A 14,541-nucleotide genomic window follows, 5' to 3' on the forward strand; every position below is an offset into this window, starting at 1 on the left:
CCGGCGCGTCGTGGAGATCCTACTGGGCGCCGCCATCGCGGTACCGGTGATGGCGCTGCCGGTGGAGGAGTGGCGGCTGTACGCCGCCCGGTGCTGGGCCGCGCTGGAGCCGGTGCTGCGGGAGCGGTTGGCGGCGGCGTCGCTGCACGACACGTTGCGCCTGGGCTGCGGCCTCCTCCGGTGAGTGGCGGGGCGGGGGTGGAGCGGAGCGGAGCAGGGCGGTGCGCGGAGCTGACCCCCGTGTCCCGCAGGCCTGAGGCGACGGCGGTTCTGAGGCGGTTGTGCCGCCGGGCGCCCGCGGGCAAGGAGCCGGCGGCCGCGCGCTTCTACCGGGAGGAGGGAAACCGGCTGTTCGGCCGCCGCCATTACGGTACCGCCGTGAGGCTCTACTCGCAGGTAGGTGAGGTGCGGGCAGGCCCGGGACCTCCGTCGGAGGGTTCCTGGGGAAGGGGGGGCCCGCAGCCCCCGCTGAGAGGGTCCCGTTGAGGGGTCGTGTCCCCCCCCGAGGCAGCAGCTCTCTGGTCTCCACAGGCGGCATCCCACGAGCCCCCCGGCAGCCCCGAGGTGTCCGTTTGCTTCGCCAACCGCTCCGCCGCCCTCTTCCACCTCAGGTGCTTTGAGGTAAGCGGTGGTGGGACCCGCGGCAGCCCGGTGTCGTCGTGTCCCCCCATAGCTTCTGGGTGCCCCCGAGCAAGTCTGCACACCCAGAGGGTGGCCTGAGGCCCAAGAGGGGGAATTGGGGTAAGGAAGAGCCCAAGCACCACCTGAGGTGTTACCGCGCGACGTTTGCGCGCAGGGTTCGGGTGGGTGATTCTGCAAACCCCGCAGTAACGGGTATTGGATTGTTAGGGCAAGAGACTGTGGATCAGGTGTGCTTCCGAAGCTGTGCTTAAAGCATCCGCCGTTACTTAAACTTCCTGAAGGCTTTCCCTCTTGTTCTATGTCAGGAGGCTTTATTTGGCCAACAGATTGGCTATGCAGATGGAATTTGCTGATTAACATAGCCTTATTAAAATATTCTGCATCTTAGGTGGAATAAAAGAGCATGAGTCTCAGCTGGTTTCCAAGTACATTTAAAAGGCCTTGTCTTTGTTTCTAGGTTTGTTTGGAAGATATTGCCAGGGCTGAAAGTCATGGCTATCCAGACAGGCTGCTGCCCAAGGTCTTGCTGCGGAAGGCTGAATGTCTGCTGTGTTTGGGGAGGTTACAGGATGCAGCAGACGCCCTCAGTGTGGTGGAGAATAAAATTGCTATGGATGGCATCATGACTAGTCCTACACACCAGACACTGCTAAAAAAGTTAAGTCAACTGAAGATTAAAATACATGAGAAAGAGAGCTGTCCAGAGCCTGCACGAGAAACATGTGGTGACATTCAAAGAAAGTCAGAGATCTGGGAAGAGAATGACAGTATTTCAGGCGCATCTTCATCTTTGAGCTTGAATTTTGATAGAGAGAGAGGACGTCACTTGGTGGCCTCCCAGGACATCCTGCCAGGACAGAGCCTGTTGAAAGAGGAGGCCTTTGTAAGCGTGCTCTGCCCAGGGGAGAGCCGCCTTCTGCAGGACAGCAGTGAAACGGTGTGGGATACTCGAGTCACTAATGCAGATCTTTATTGCCACCGTTGTCTGAGGCAGCTCTTAGCCTCAGTGCCTTGCCGTGGGTGCAGTTATGCAAAGTACTGCAGCCAGAGCTGTGCAGACATGGCATGGGAGCAGTACCACAGGACAGAATGCTCCCTGGGAGCACTGCTTCTCACATTAGGGGTCTTCTGCCATGTTGCCTTGAGGACTGTTCTGCTGGCGGGATTTGCAGAGGTTAGCAGGATGGTGGAATGTTCCCATGATGATGACAGGGACCTTCATAACCCTGAGGCAAGATGCAAACATCTCAGTGAGGCACCAGATACAGGAGCTGGTACCAGAAGTATCCCTGGTTGTAATGACAATGGTCAGTACCAGAGTTCTTACCAAGCTGTGTTCAACCTTTTGCACCATGCTGAGAAGCATAGCCCTGAACATAAGTTCCTTTGCATGCTGAGTGCAGTAGCTGTATGCAAACAACTGCAAGAAGCTGGCCTAGAGGCTGCTGTTTTGAATCAGGAATCATCTGAGAAGTGGTCCAAACCAAAGACATGTGAAAAAACATCGGGTGAATTGTCTCTAGAGCTGAAGACTATGGCAGAAGCAATGCTGAGGCATATGTTGCAGCTGCAATGTAATGCACAAGCGATCACTGTAATGCAGGAGTCAGGTAAGATAAATACTTTTAAGCCCTTCTGTGTTGTCCTTGCTCATCTAGCTTGTGTGAAGAGATTGAATTATCAGTTGTAAAAAGCTCCCACTGCAGATGGGAATGACATGCTTAAATTTTAATGGCCTGTCCCATGCTGGCCTGTTCTCTGGTGCACATGTAGAGGGTATTTAGCTATTATTTATTGCAGCAATATACCAGAAACCTTTCTTCTGCTATCTGCAATCGGTCACAGTGCTTGTTGCATAAGTTGCGTGGGTTACTGAGCATTCATTCTCAACCTACTTGTTTTTCCTCTGTCTTTAGGATCCGGAGATAGTGCTGTTGTAAATAAGAAGCCTGTACGCCTGGCGACAGCCTTATTTCCTGTCCTCAGCCTTCTGAACCATTCGTGCTGTCCCAATATTAGCGTGTTATTTAGTGGGACAGCTGCCACTGTCAGGGCATCACAGCCAATCCCAAGTGGCCAAGAGATTTTCCATTGCTATGGTAAGTATTAACTCTCTGTTTGTCTCAAGGCACAGGCATCCTTTCAGGTCTACTTGGCGTGCTCACTGATTGCTATTAATATCATAATTCCCAGTATAATGTTGCTAGAGTCTTTGTTTATGTATTAGCCTTGATCAAAGTTGTCAATGCAAGATTTTATCTCCTGAGCCCACTGTTACATTTTCAGTCTCCAGTTATGTCCTCTCCAAAAGATGATATATCTAGTCTCAATGATAACAAAGATAGATTTAGTCTGATGTGCCTGTTTAGAGATTTCTACCCTTGCCATCCCTTTGCAGGGCCTCACCGATGTAGAATGAGGGTTGCTGAGAGACAACAGCTTCTCAGTCAGTATTTCTTCGAGTGTCGCTGTCAGGCATGCCTTGATGAGTTAGAGTCTGATGTCAAGAGTGTGGTGTCTATGAGAAACTCATTCTGCTGTCCTAGCTGCCGGGCTCCAGTGCAGGTAGTTCTTCCATAGTTATGATTGTGTAAATTATCGGGATGTGTAGTGTTTGGGTCTCTGGGAAAGTCAAGAGTTAAAGACCTCAGTTCATGATCTCTGCGCAGAAGCAAAAGCCCCTGTAGAGTCAAGACAGTATCTCACTCTTCTTAGCAGCTTTCTTGTGATGTTCTTGTATGTCAGTTTTCCAGCATTATAGGGAAAATAATGCCTTTAACAGCAAGTTAAAATATCTTTGAACTTTACGAATGAACTTTAGAATATGAAGGCTATGGACTAGGGGAAGGGGGATATTTATGAAAGAAAATGGAGGCCTGGAGTCTAGAACAGAAAATGTACATACAGGCACTGTATGTAAGAGAGTCACCCTCTCTGCAGTTCACATGATGTAAATGAAACCAGTGTGTAGTGTGGGTTAGATGGGGAGAAGTCAACATAGTGTGTATTTTGTATGGACATTAGTTGTGTACCACATGACCCTGCTTTGGCCTAATCTATAGCTCACACAGTCATAGGTATTCCTGGAAGTTTCTCATAAAATCGAATAAGCTAATAGCAATTTACAAGCAAGTCACTTTGTTTAGTGAATGCAACTGAGAAACAATTTAGCATCTCTATAACACAATACAGAAATAACAGACATGGAAAGTAAGCTTCAAGTTGAATGTGAGCAGGAATGATCACAGGGTTGATTTCCACAGGGGGAAGAAATGCTTTCTTGTTCAAATGAAGCTTGTGCAATCTCAGTCAGCAGAGAGAGCCTGTCACACCGTTTACGGGACCTTCAGCAACAAATCAAGAAAGCGTTAGAACTGCTAAGAGACAGGAAGGCTGGTAAGGCTCAGCTTTCTACTTTAAGGTCAGCAGCTTATGAGTACACATCGGGAGACGTAGTTCTAACCATGAGATGGCACTGTTGCTTATGCAGTTGGGGTCTTCTGGCATGCAGCCCGGTGTCCCTGGGGACTTGAGCTTCAGGTTTTTTATACCCCTGATGCGGGTGTTAATCTAAGTCACACGTTGTTCCATAGTAACTGAAAGAACTCAGGGTAACATTGGAGTTATGCATTCCCAGGCCTTGCTTTCCTGGAGTGAGTCAGGCCAACACTGCGTTAGAATAAGCAGGGTTGCAGATGAAGTCAATGTTGAATCCTAACCAAATCCAAATCTAGCTGTGTAAGATGCAAAGATGAGATTGGACTGATTTTATTTCATGGATCGTGGAAAGCTGGAGAATGGCCAGTAGGATGAATTTTATACCCTGTTTTGTTATAGATCAGGCTATCAAAATGCTCCTGAAGTGTCAGATGGATGCTGGAAACTTCTTGTCTCCAGGGCATTTGCTGATGGGAGAGATGGAGGATCATCTGGCACAGGTCTATGCTACTCTTGGTATGGCATTGTCTTCTCATTATCTTTAGTTTTCTGAACTTTGAATTTAACATGACTAGCTTTTTCTCTGACTAGCCCTTTCACTTTTTTCCTACTGCATTTCTCTAGTTTTGACAAACAGAAAGACTACTTTAGCCAAAACTGGGTTCCCAGCAGCCAGTGAACAATAATGTGATCTCATGTTCTTCTAGATTCCCTGTCCTGGTTCTGAGGTCAGCAGCCTCCCAAGAATGCTGTGGACATAGTTTTTCACTTTTTGCATAATTCTCTCAGATTTTGGGTGGCAGTAGCTCTAGAAAGTATTTATTCATGACTCATGTTTTGTTTTGTTTTTTTTCCGTTAGGGAAGTGGCAGGAAGCAGCCAGACACCTGGAGAGGAGTATTGAAATTGTGGAAATGCATCACGGGCCATCAAGTGTAGAAATGGGTCATGAACTTTTCAAGCTAGCACAAATTCTCTTCAATGGGTAAATCTGCTTTCATTCTCTGTCCCTTCCCTGCACCACTCGTGTGTGTCTGACACAAAATCATGGCAGGTGGTCCTGGGTACCTTGCAGGGTGTCTCACAGGACCCTGGGCAGTCTGCCACAGGTACAACAGTCGGCCATTACTCAAGTGCAAGTTCATTAACCCCTTTGGGATTCACTTATACCTCATGACTCTCTTTGAACCCATTTCTCTGCTTTGTGCCTGTCTATTCTTTTCTTCCTGCTGGCTCCATTTATTCCCTGTCCTATTGTTTTACTTTGACAACTAGTCACCCTTGGTGTTTATACCTCAGTTGTACAACGTTGCTGACATCTTTCCAAAGGGGGAAATAAAACCCTCTTGCTCTATTTTGGCCCTTTTTAGGCAAGCAAATCCTCTGACTGCTTCTGAAAATCTTCTCACAACACCTCCCTTTAACTGATTAATTTTAGCAGGAGCTGCAGTGAGGAAGTAGTGGGTACCTATACTCAAAGATAGTGTTTCAAGTTTTTGTCCGTCTCTTTACCTTTTTTGCCCCCATCCTCCCTTTGCAGCTGAAGTGCATGCTATTTGCCTGGTGCTGAGAGGCAGTGGAGGGTAGGATCTGTACCTATGAACAGGTTTAGGTTTTTGTTGGGGAGGGGTTAAAGGTTGTGTAAGTCAAGGAGCTGAATTAAGTATTCTGTATACTCTGTTCTTACTCTCTTCCTATTTCAGATTTGCGGTTTCTGAAGCTCTGAGCACGATTCAAAGAGCAGAGGAGATTTTGTCAGTGCACTGTGGTCCTCAGAGTACTCAGATCCAGGAACTACAAGAGATGAAGACCTGTCTGTCAGAGCTTCCCAGAAGCATCCTTCAGAGGACTTAATTTCCCTGTCAAAGGAAGCTGCAATGTGATCTTTCATCAAAGCTAAGTTTCATGTGGTAAGGTAGTCACGTAGTACAAGCTGGAAAATCATGTGTAACAACGACTTGAATGAAATCTGAAATGCTCTTTAGTGAGACTGTTGTAAATAAAATGACCAATTCTGACATGAGGGGTCTGTGCGTGGTATGGTGGGAATAGATGCTGTTGTATAATTTCTGCATGTGGGTTTGAAGCAAATGTTTGAGATGCTTGCATATGCGTGTGTTTCTAGAGATGTGAATCTCCCATGTGTGATACCCTGACGGTTGTGAACACGCAGTCATCCAGACCACACTGCCTTTTATTTCTAATGCTATGAAGCACTTTTCTTCTTGCCAGTGTGAAACATAAATGGTTGGAATGGGTGAGGCAGTAGGCTGGGAACTGCAAACTTACAAGCTATAAGAGGGGGCACTGCAGAGCTTGGATGGCTACCAACGCAGACCTGTCAGTGATGAGGGATTCAGTATAAACAACTGGTGTCAGGTTGGAAGACAGGATAGGGAAGAATGCAGTATACACCAGATGACGCTTGCATATAGGACACAGAACTGCATCATGGCTCATCTGGGGAAAATGGGAGTGTGAATCCGCATGATGTAGGCAGACAATCTTTCAAGGGAGAATACTGGGGCTTGCTGAGATTAATAGCAAAAGCTCTTTTATTGCAGTATGAAGGCATAAGATTTGCAAGTTGTGTCTTTGTGCAGCGGAGCAGGGAGCTAGTATCCCTCCCAATACCACCCTTTCCATTTGGGCCCTACCATTGCAGATTATTGTGAAGGAATCTAAACACTCCTGGGATCCAGGATCTTGCCAATGAAGAGGAGGGTTCCAGTGGTATCATCTCGCAGTACAAGAAGGAAAGGTCTGTCCACGTGATATTCTATGGGGAAGGTCAGACGAGCAGCATTCACCCCAGGATTTGGTGTGGATCTTTCCCCATCTTCGCTAAGCTCCAGAATTGCCTTGTGTTGCACATGAGATAGCTTAATAGGTTTGGCAGAAATCATGGTAAAATCAGGTGATGTGAAAAGTGATTGGAGCCCTGGAGGAAAGAAAGAAAATTCCATTAGCTGAAAGCATAGATTGCGGTGGGGGAGCAGTACTGCTAATACTGTGATCTAGGAGGGCATGTAGCTGCTCTGGTAGAGGTTATTGGGGTAACAGGGAGAAGATTACATCTGTTTGTACTGAGTTTCTCCCTCTCAATCTCAGAAGCATTGTATGAGCTTGGTGGAGAGACGTGATAAAAGGTTGAGGAGTCCTGGACCAAGGTGATTTAGTTGCTGGTGAAATCTCTACAGACTGACAGCAGGACCTAACTAATAACCCACCAGCTTCATATTCTGAGAGCAGGAAGTAACTTGCCCACTGCTTTGAGCCCTGGCAGTCTGTCGAGGGTGTGTGATGTACATACTTGTCTCCTTTAGTGTGTTGCCAAGTGCCTCTTCATAGTTCAGCTTTAGTTTGGGCAAGCTTAGCACAGCGTGGACTGTCTTCAGCTCCCTGTCTACATCGTGGATAAATTCAGAAGTAAGGCTTTCCTCAATCAGACTCATATTCTGGATCACCTTCGTAGGCAGGAAGAACATGGCACTGATTCCCTCTGTCAATGGCAGCTGGGCAATCTGGAAGGCCAGTTATAAATAAGAAAGGGTCACAGCAATAATAAGCAGTTTTACCTGTCCTGTACCAGGCACAGGCCTCAATTTTGACTGCCTGGTCAGCTTTTCCAGTTAACATTTGGTCGTCTTCCCTGTTTGCTTTTATTGGACATGATGCATCCTGACCCCTCAGGTGCCCAGGCTTTCATCAACTCATGCTGCACTCTTTCTGCTATTACATGGCAAGTGCTCTCTCTTACCTGTTGAATCCTGTAATGAACTGCAGTGTTGCTTTCGCAGGTTCTCAGCTGGAACACCTTTGAGCCCATGCTACAGTGAAAGAGTGGTTGAAAGAGGTAGAAATGGAACAGTTTTGAGGAGTGTGCCCTGCCGTTCTTGCCCAACTTAAGGTCAAGCAATACAGGCTAGTAGGACCTGTGCATTATTTAAATTCTGGACTGCTTGTCACATAGCCAATGTAGAAGTAGGATGTTCTTAAGAATCTTAAGAACATACCGCCTTTCAAAATAGGGATTGCAAAACTAGCCTGATGGGAGAAGCAAAGCTGTCTTCTGGAATGGGTTAACAGGTAAATGTAGCTGAACCTGTTCCTCAGTAAGTTTAGGAGATCTTGTGCAATATATGCTCTCTGACCTTGCAGTTGAGTTCTGAGTCAAAACCATATCGCAGTATAGCTTTGGGGTCTGACATCATGGACACCTTCACAGTTCTGTCCTCATCCAGATGGAAGTCCTTCAGGGCAGTCTTCTTGGTGTCAAACTTGGTTTTCCATGTCCCTATTTTTTAAAAGATAAAATGGAGGATTTTCTGGAATAATAGCATATGAAACCACGCTTGTGTCTGTGGCTGAGTAATCTGGCACTTTATATATACAGTATTTGTGCTTTAAGAGTTGAGGCATAACTGAATGATGATAGAGATGGAAATAGACTGATTGGAGCTACTGATTTACTGCCACTCTTTGGCCCCTCCTTTTCATCTGAGAATTGGCTAAATGGGAAATAACAAATCAAGCCAGTGTATGGGTGGAGTAGTTATTGGGAAGTTGATGTCTACTTATGTAATTACAAAACTATTTTAAAGGGTAACAATTGTGTCAATGCATATAAAGTGCTCCTCTCCCCACCCTTTATTTTGCTCCTTGTCTCTAAGCAATAATTCTCCATGACACTGGCTTACAGCATGTTCTAGAACAGCTCTCTAGTATCTCTCTCCATTCCCTCTACAGTGGTGAAAAGGGTCAGTACACTCGTTAAGTTGTCCCTTCCCTAAATGGTAATATTCTGTCTCTTGCTGTGGAGTTTTGTGAGCTTGAACTTTCTTCTCTGGTCTCTTACTGCAAACAGGTCAAGATTCAGCTTCCCAAGAGTAATAATTCCTCCCTTGAGGACTATTTCTGTTTAGGTAGCATGCATTTTTTCTTCTTTACTAAACATTCTCAAACACTTTCTTCTTACACTCTGTCTCTTTGGCAGTCTGTTTGCTCTATTGGAAGCGAGAGCATTCCCTCACATCTCTTCTAACGCATGCTTAATAGACCCTCTCTGTAACCAAGTACACAACATTCTTACCCTTGAAGTAAGCAGCCCCAGCAAGGAGAATACTGACATCTGTGGGCATGTCCTTCATAAACCGCATAATCCTTCCCTTTGTCTGCTGTCGTACCCAGTTGTTGATTTCTTGGAGGTCTAACTGGGTATTGCCACTTAGGGCCCTCAGGCGCATCTTGTAGGACTTCTCTAGTTGGCTGTGAAAACCAGGCTTCACCCTCAGTCCTGGGGAACAAAAACATCAATATTGCAGCTAGCTCCCTTATCAAAACAATCTCAAGGCAGCAGATTGCAATCCAAAGCCCAGCAGCAGTTCTCTCATAAAACATCTGTGGCTGTGCATATACAGAAACCTGCTTTGAAGAAGAATGACTGAAGGCACATGGAGGAAACTGATCCAAATCCTAGCGCCTCCCATGCTGGAGTATGGGATAACTCTCTTCTGAAAAGTAAAGAAAGGAGATAAGAAGAGAAGGCTTGGACACAGCTATCCCTGCATCAGTCTTTCTTCTTTCTCCAGCTTGCTTTAAGAGTATGGCTTACTCGACCTATCGGATTCTTGGAACCAGCAGGTTCCAAAAGATAACTCTTAGCTTTCTCAGCAGATGTTTATTGCGTGCCAAAAGCAGACATTTAAAATAGTTCTGTAAGGTATTAAACAAAGGAATATGGCTGAATGCTATCACAAATAGAAAATGCAATTTGTGGTTCCTGGAAGCTGGCAACACCTGCCAGAAAACCTAGAGTGAAAGCAAAATTCTCAGCAAGTTTCTTCTAGGTCTTAGTTGCTCTGTCACCAGTGTCTTTGTGTGCATAAGTCTGGTCTTTTCTTTATGTGCACACAAACTTTCCAGGCTTTTTCTGGAGCTGCAACAGCATTCCATGCACAGTCTGCATCCTGGCTCAACAGTACGTCAGAGCCAAAGCTGTTAGTGTGGTGTTATTCAGTGTGTTCTACCTGCTGCTAGTTATTCAGGTGAAATTTGATAGAGGGGAAGAAGGACTTTTACTTTTCTCCAAGATGATACGGGAAGCACTTTTCATGCTCTTTTCTGGTGCAGACACGCTGGTCAGTAGGTCTTTGTAAGTGTTGTGGACCTCAGCTTTGTTAAGCAGATCATAGAAGAGAGCGCGAGAAATCACATCTTCTGTTCGTTCTCCAGCCCCTGCCAACAACAAAGACAACAGTATGAGGGAAGGCCTGTCAAGCCAAACAGCATGTGAGGAAAAGGGGCAAGAACTCACCAAGTGAGAGACCAGAGAGTGCTGTAGCCAGGCTGAATGGAGACAGTAGCACATTGGCAGTGGCTGTCCGGCTAGATTGCTGACGGTACAGGTCATAGCCAAAGTTGGAGACTGCAGCTGCCAGCTTGTTTACAGGGGTCTTATAGAATGGATCTTCCTCTTCAACCTCACCAGCATTAGCTCCATCAGCGGTGGCAGAGTTCTAGCAGGTACAGGAAGCGCTGTGGTTAGACTTGCAGTTTACAAGGGCGGGTACAGTTGTGTTAAACATTTCAAAGGCAAGCAATCTACAGATAGTCTCCTATGATCTACAGAAATAGTGGGTTAATCTTACTGATCGAGAGTGTAGGAACCATTACTTTACTTTAAAGTGTCCCGGTAAAGCCGAAGGCAGCACTTGGATTGGAATCCACTATTTCTGCCTCACAGTCATCCCCTGATGTAACTACTGTGGTTTTATCTAGGTAAAGCAGGAGTTAGTCTCATTATGTTGCTAAATAAAATCCTAGTAACTCAGGAGGGTAGTGCTTAATCCTTCCGTAAGATTCTCTAAAATTAAATTACATGCTCCAAGTAGCTCTTCCTCACTCTCTGCATGTTGTCTCCTACTCACCTGCTCGGTAGCTGAGTTCTGGGATCTGCTTGGGACAGTTAAGAGACCCAGGAAAAGGAGAACCACTGGAATCCGCATGCCTGAACCTACAAAGTAAGAACATGACACAGGTAGTTTGAGCAACTGAGCAAATACATCTCTACCACTACTATTCGCTGTACCTGGTTGTGACAGGAACTGCAATGACACATGCTGCTGCTTGTCCTTCCCAACTGTGAAACACACACCTGATATTAGCTGGGTTTTCTTTTCTAGTTTGAAGTATTCAGCCAGCCTGGCCCCAATGACTTCAAAACGGGGCAAGCACACATGCCTGGGTGTGCCTGAGTGCAAAAGCAGATGTGTGTGGCCCAAACCACACTGATGCTGGCAGTTACTGAGTGCCAAGGTCCAGAAAAGCACTAAATCATATCTTTGGAGTTTTAGACTTTAAAAGATTCACTACTGCATTTATAAAAGGTAGCAAATCCATATTGTTGAATGGGGCAGAAGATGAAACTGACTGGTTACTGCTCTGCTATACAAGTTACCTGCCTCAGGCAGCAGTTTGTCGTGTTTCTTGTGTCTGCATGTACCTGAAAGGCTGTACAGCCTATATGCATCCTTTGCTGCTTATTTGCAATTTGATAAAGTAGAAGAGCTTTCTTAAAAGACAGTAAGAAAAAGGGCTGGGAGTAAATACCTAACACTGGGCCAGATCTAGAGAAGTGGTGAAAGACAGAGCCTGGCTTATTCAACATTTTTAATGGTGGTGGGAGAAAAGTACCAAACTCCCCAAAGCTGTTCCTTCTGTGGAATCCACTTTTGGTTGCTCCAGTATTGGCATATGTGGCCCTTTCAGACAGATCTGTCTGGTCCAAAGGGCAGTGTGTAACCTAGGGTTTCACTGTGGGTAAACCAGAGCTACTGCAGAAGTGTCATGCCCTTGAGAACAGACGCCACTGAGGCTAGGCTGAAGCAATGTTTATATAGATTCCCAGAAATTAAAGGAAGAGGGTTGTATTTAACTAACCCCTCTGATCCAGGCATCCAGTGAAGTAGGAGAAAGAACATGTGTTTCAGATTAACTTCAGCTATAAAGAAAACATGCCTGCTGGTAGAAATACAACTTAAAGCCACGTGGCTACAACAGCCCCAGTTCAGGACCCAGTCTGTTCAGGCAGAGGTTTTACTTCAGTGAAAGGCAATTCACCGTTTCCTGCCAACCCCCTTTTCTTCTGGAGGTAGTTCTGCCTTGGAGAAAAAGATGTCACCGTGGAAGTTTTAAGTTTTCATCTATGTTTAGATAGTGTAACACAGAAGTGGTACCCTCTTTTCCCTGTGCACTTGCATCCTATGGCCTGCTGCTATCCTAGCTGCCAAGTAGATGAGGTATTCTGGTGCAGAAGCAGCGTATCAAGAGGATTTACTATACTGAAAAAAACCAATGCATTTAGTGGTATGATAGTGGATATGATGTTGGGATTGCTTATATCATTGCAGAGTTTTACAATGAATAGGCACCATGCTGAAAGAGAGATGACAGAAGCCCTGCGTGAGTCTAAGTTAAACGGGTCTTAGCGAGGGCTTTGTGAGGATGCCTGCACCAAGCAGTACTCTTAACATGCTGAGCGGAAGAGGTTTGGCCCAGTCTAATGTAGAGATGAAGGTTTTCCATGGAGCGTAACCTTTTCTCTGAAAAAAAGATAATCATCTCAACACAACCTCTGCTTCCAACTACACTGAGCTCCTGGGAGCATGAGAGCGGAGATTGGTTTTGCAGATTTGCATTGTTTTTGCCAGTACTGTCACCAGCTTCATATTTCTCAGACTTTGCCAAAAAGCAATTTCCATTTTAGAAAGACAAAGCCTTTTGCGTTTAAATTGGCCTCAACATCTGGATTCTATTTGCATGTGTCTCAGCACACAGCCAAAAATTCAGAGAAAAGAATTTGGTTGAAGCAGAGGTGGGATGGTTTCAGGCATGGTATTAAAATCTGTGGCAGCGTTTAAAGAGAAGAGAAGAAGCACCAGCATGCAGCATGTGATGTTACAGTCAGGAAGGTACAGGAAGAAAACTTTGAGAAATGAGCTGAGAAGGAACTCTGTGTCTGGCAGCTGTCTATTTGTGAAGGCCCGCAGGTGCAAATGAAATATTTTGCTTTCCATCTATAACGGTACAAGTCTCACATCATTTATAAACCCTTCTGATTTTAGGGGTGCTATGAAACACCACCCACGAGTTCAGACTGCTCACTGTGATCGCTCTACCCCACAGCACTAACTCCTGAAGCATCTTGCAACCACTAGCTCTGGAGGATTTGACTATCACCAAAATTGTTACCATTGCAAAGAAAAAGCATGTTCCCAGCTGCAACACAGTTGCTGGAAGGGCAGAAAACCAGCCCAGCTCCCAAGCACAGCTCAGCCCCGGAGGCAAAGAGGTGGTGCCCTAGGATGCTGGTGGCTCCCAGCCCTTGGTGAGATCTCCCATTTGGTGGGACTCCCACCCTTCAATACCTGCAGAAGAACCGTTTTTCCCATTTCCCAAGTCCTCTGAGAGCTCCCCAGCCTCATCCCCTGCCCTCTGCTCCCCTCGCTGCTGGCCCTGAGCGAGGGTGAGCTGCCCCTTACCTCTGGCTCCTCTCGGCCGTTGCTGTCCAGGCTCCCGGCCGGTGCGAGTTGGGGACACTGTGGGTTTGGTGCAGCCACATCTGCTTTTTGCTGCTTCCCCCAGCCCAGCCTTCGACAGGCTTCAGGTTACAGCTTCCCAGGACTCTCTTAAAGTGCTCTGCTCCCATTTTCCACTCCTGGCACCCTCCCACTGAACTGCACTAATTTTTTAAGCTTCCAAAACAAATGTGGTCCCTGTGATAAGGGCAGTCCAGCAGGTAAAGCACAGGTCGGAGAGGCAAACGCTCCCTACCCCTGTTTGAGCAAGTCTTTTATCCCCGCAGTTTTGCTGTGTGTCACATGAGGGAACTTCTTCTGACTCAGAGGTATGGTTAATGCAGCAATGTTTAATGGATTTATGTCCAAGATTTAATGGAGAGACTTATAAAGTGGAAGCAGGATTCTGTTGCTGTTTAAGGCAGTTAAAGGGAAGACCTTCAGAAGTGGTTCTATCCAGTGACAGTTACTAGTTAACAAGAAGTTATTAACGTAACTGGCTTAAAGTTCTTGGCTGACAAGAAAGAGACTAAAAAGCCAAGGACTCCTGGTAAAAAATGATGAATTAACCAAATGTTGTAGGAGCTTACAGAACTATAAATTATCTGGAGAAGGGAAAGGGGCAGAGGGGTTTCATTATTTTTTGCAATAGAGGACTTTAGGGGAGCACTCGTCAGTGCACATTTAAATCAAGAGAGTGTATTTTTCATAAGTATTAAATTGTAAAACTCATTGTAACTAGATGTTGCAGAAGATGAAAGATAAACAGATTTGGGGGAAAAAACCAACCCAAATCAAATTAGTGGAAGACAGGTCCATTGAAGGCTAACAACGGTCGGATGTAACGTCAAACTCAGCATCTGGGCAATACAACCAGAGAACAG

General features: G+C 46.0%; 2 protein-coding genes across 3 annotated transcripts; one reads left to right on the top strand and one right to left on the bottom strand.

Moving 5' to 3' along the window:
• The first annotated feature begins 4 nt into the window (after positions 1-4).
• SMYD4 (SET and MYND domain containing 4) lies at positions 5-6,095 on the top strand. Of its 2 annotated transcripts, XM_069791270.1 has the most exons (10): positions 8-180; positions 252-396; positions 532-621; positions 1,100-2,252; positions 2,559-2,741; positions 3,041-3,207; positions 3,906-4,038; positions 4,480-4,596; positions 4,941-5,064; positions 5,783-6,095. In XM_069791270.1, the coding sequence occupies exons 1-10, from the start codon at positions 50-52 to the stop codon at positions 5,931-5,933; spliced, it is 2,394 nt and encodes a 797-aa protein (XP_069647371.1). In that variant the 5' UTR covers positions 8-49; the 3' UTR covers positions 5,934-6,095. The 2 variants fall into 2 exon arrangements, with proteins under 2 accessions (XP_069647372.1, XP_069647371.1); XM_069791271.1 differs by lacking the exons at positions 3,041-3,207; positions 3,906-4,038 and having other exon boundaries at positions 5-180.
• A 516-nt stretch (positions 6,096-6,611) lies between these two features.
• SERPINF1 (serpin family F member 1) lies at positions 6,612-11,158 on the bottom strand. Its single transcript, XM_069791275.1, has 7 exons — positions 11,009-11,158; positions 10,396-10,597; positions 10,161-10,316; positions 9,172-9,375; positions 8,234-8,376; positions 7,393-7,603; positions 6,612-7,020 (listed from the first exon to the last, which is right to left on the bottom strand). The coding sequence occupies exons 1-7, from the start codon at positions 11,084-11,086 to the stop codon at positions 6,761-6,763; spliced, it is 1,254 nt and encodes a 417-aa protein (XP_069647376.1). The 5' UTR covers positions 11,087-11,158; the 3' UTR covers positions 6,612-6,760.
• Between the last annotated feature and the right edge of the window lie 3,383 nt (positions 11,159-14,541).

The sequence above is a fragment of the Haliaeetus albicilla genome, chromosome 9, assembly GCF_947461875.1.
Source record: "Haliaeetus albicilla chromosome 9, bHalAlb1.1, whole genome shotgun sequence".
Lineage (NCBI taxonomy): Eukaryota > Metazoa > Chordata > Aves > Accipitriformes > Accipitridae > Haliaeetus > Haliaeetus albicilla.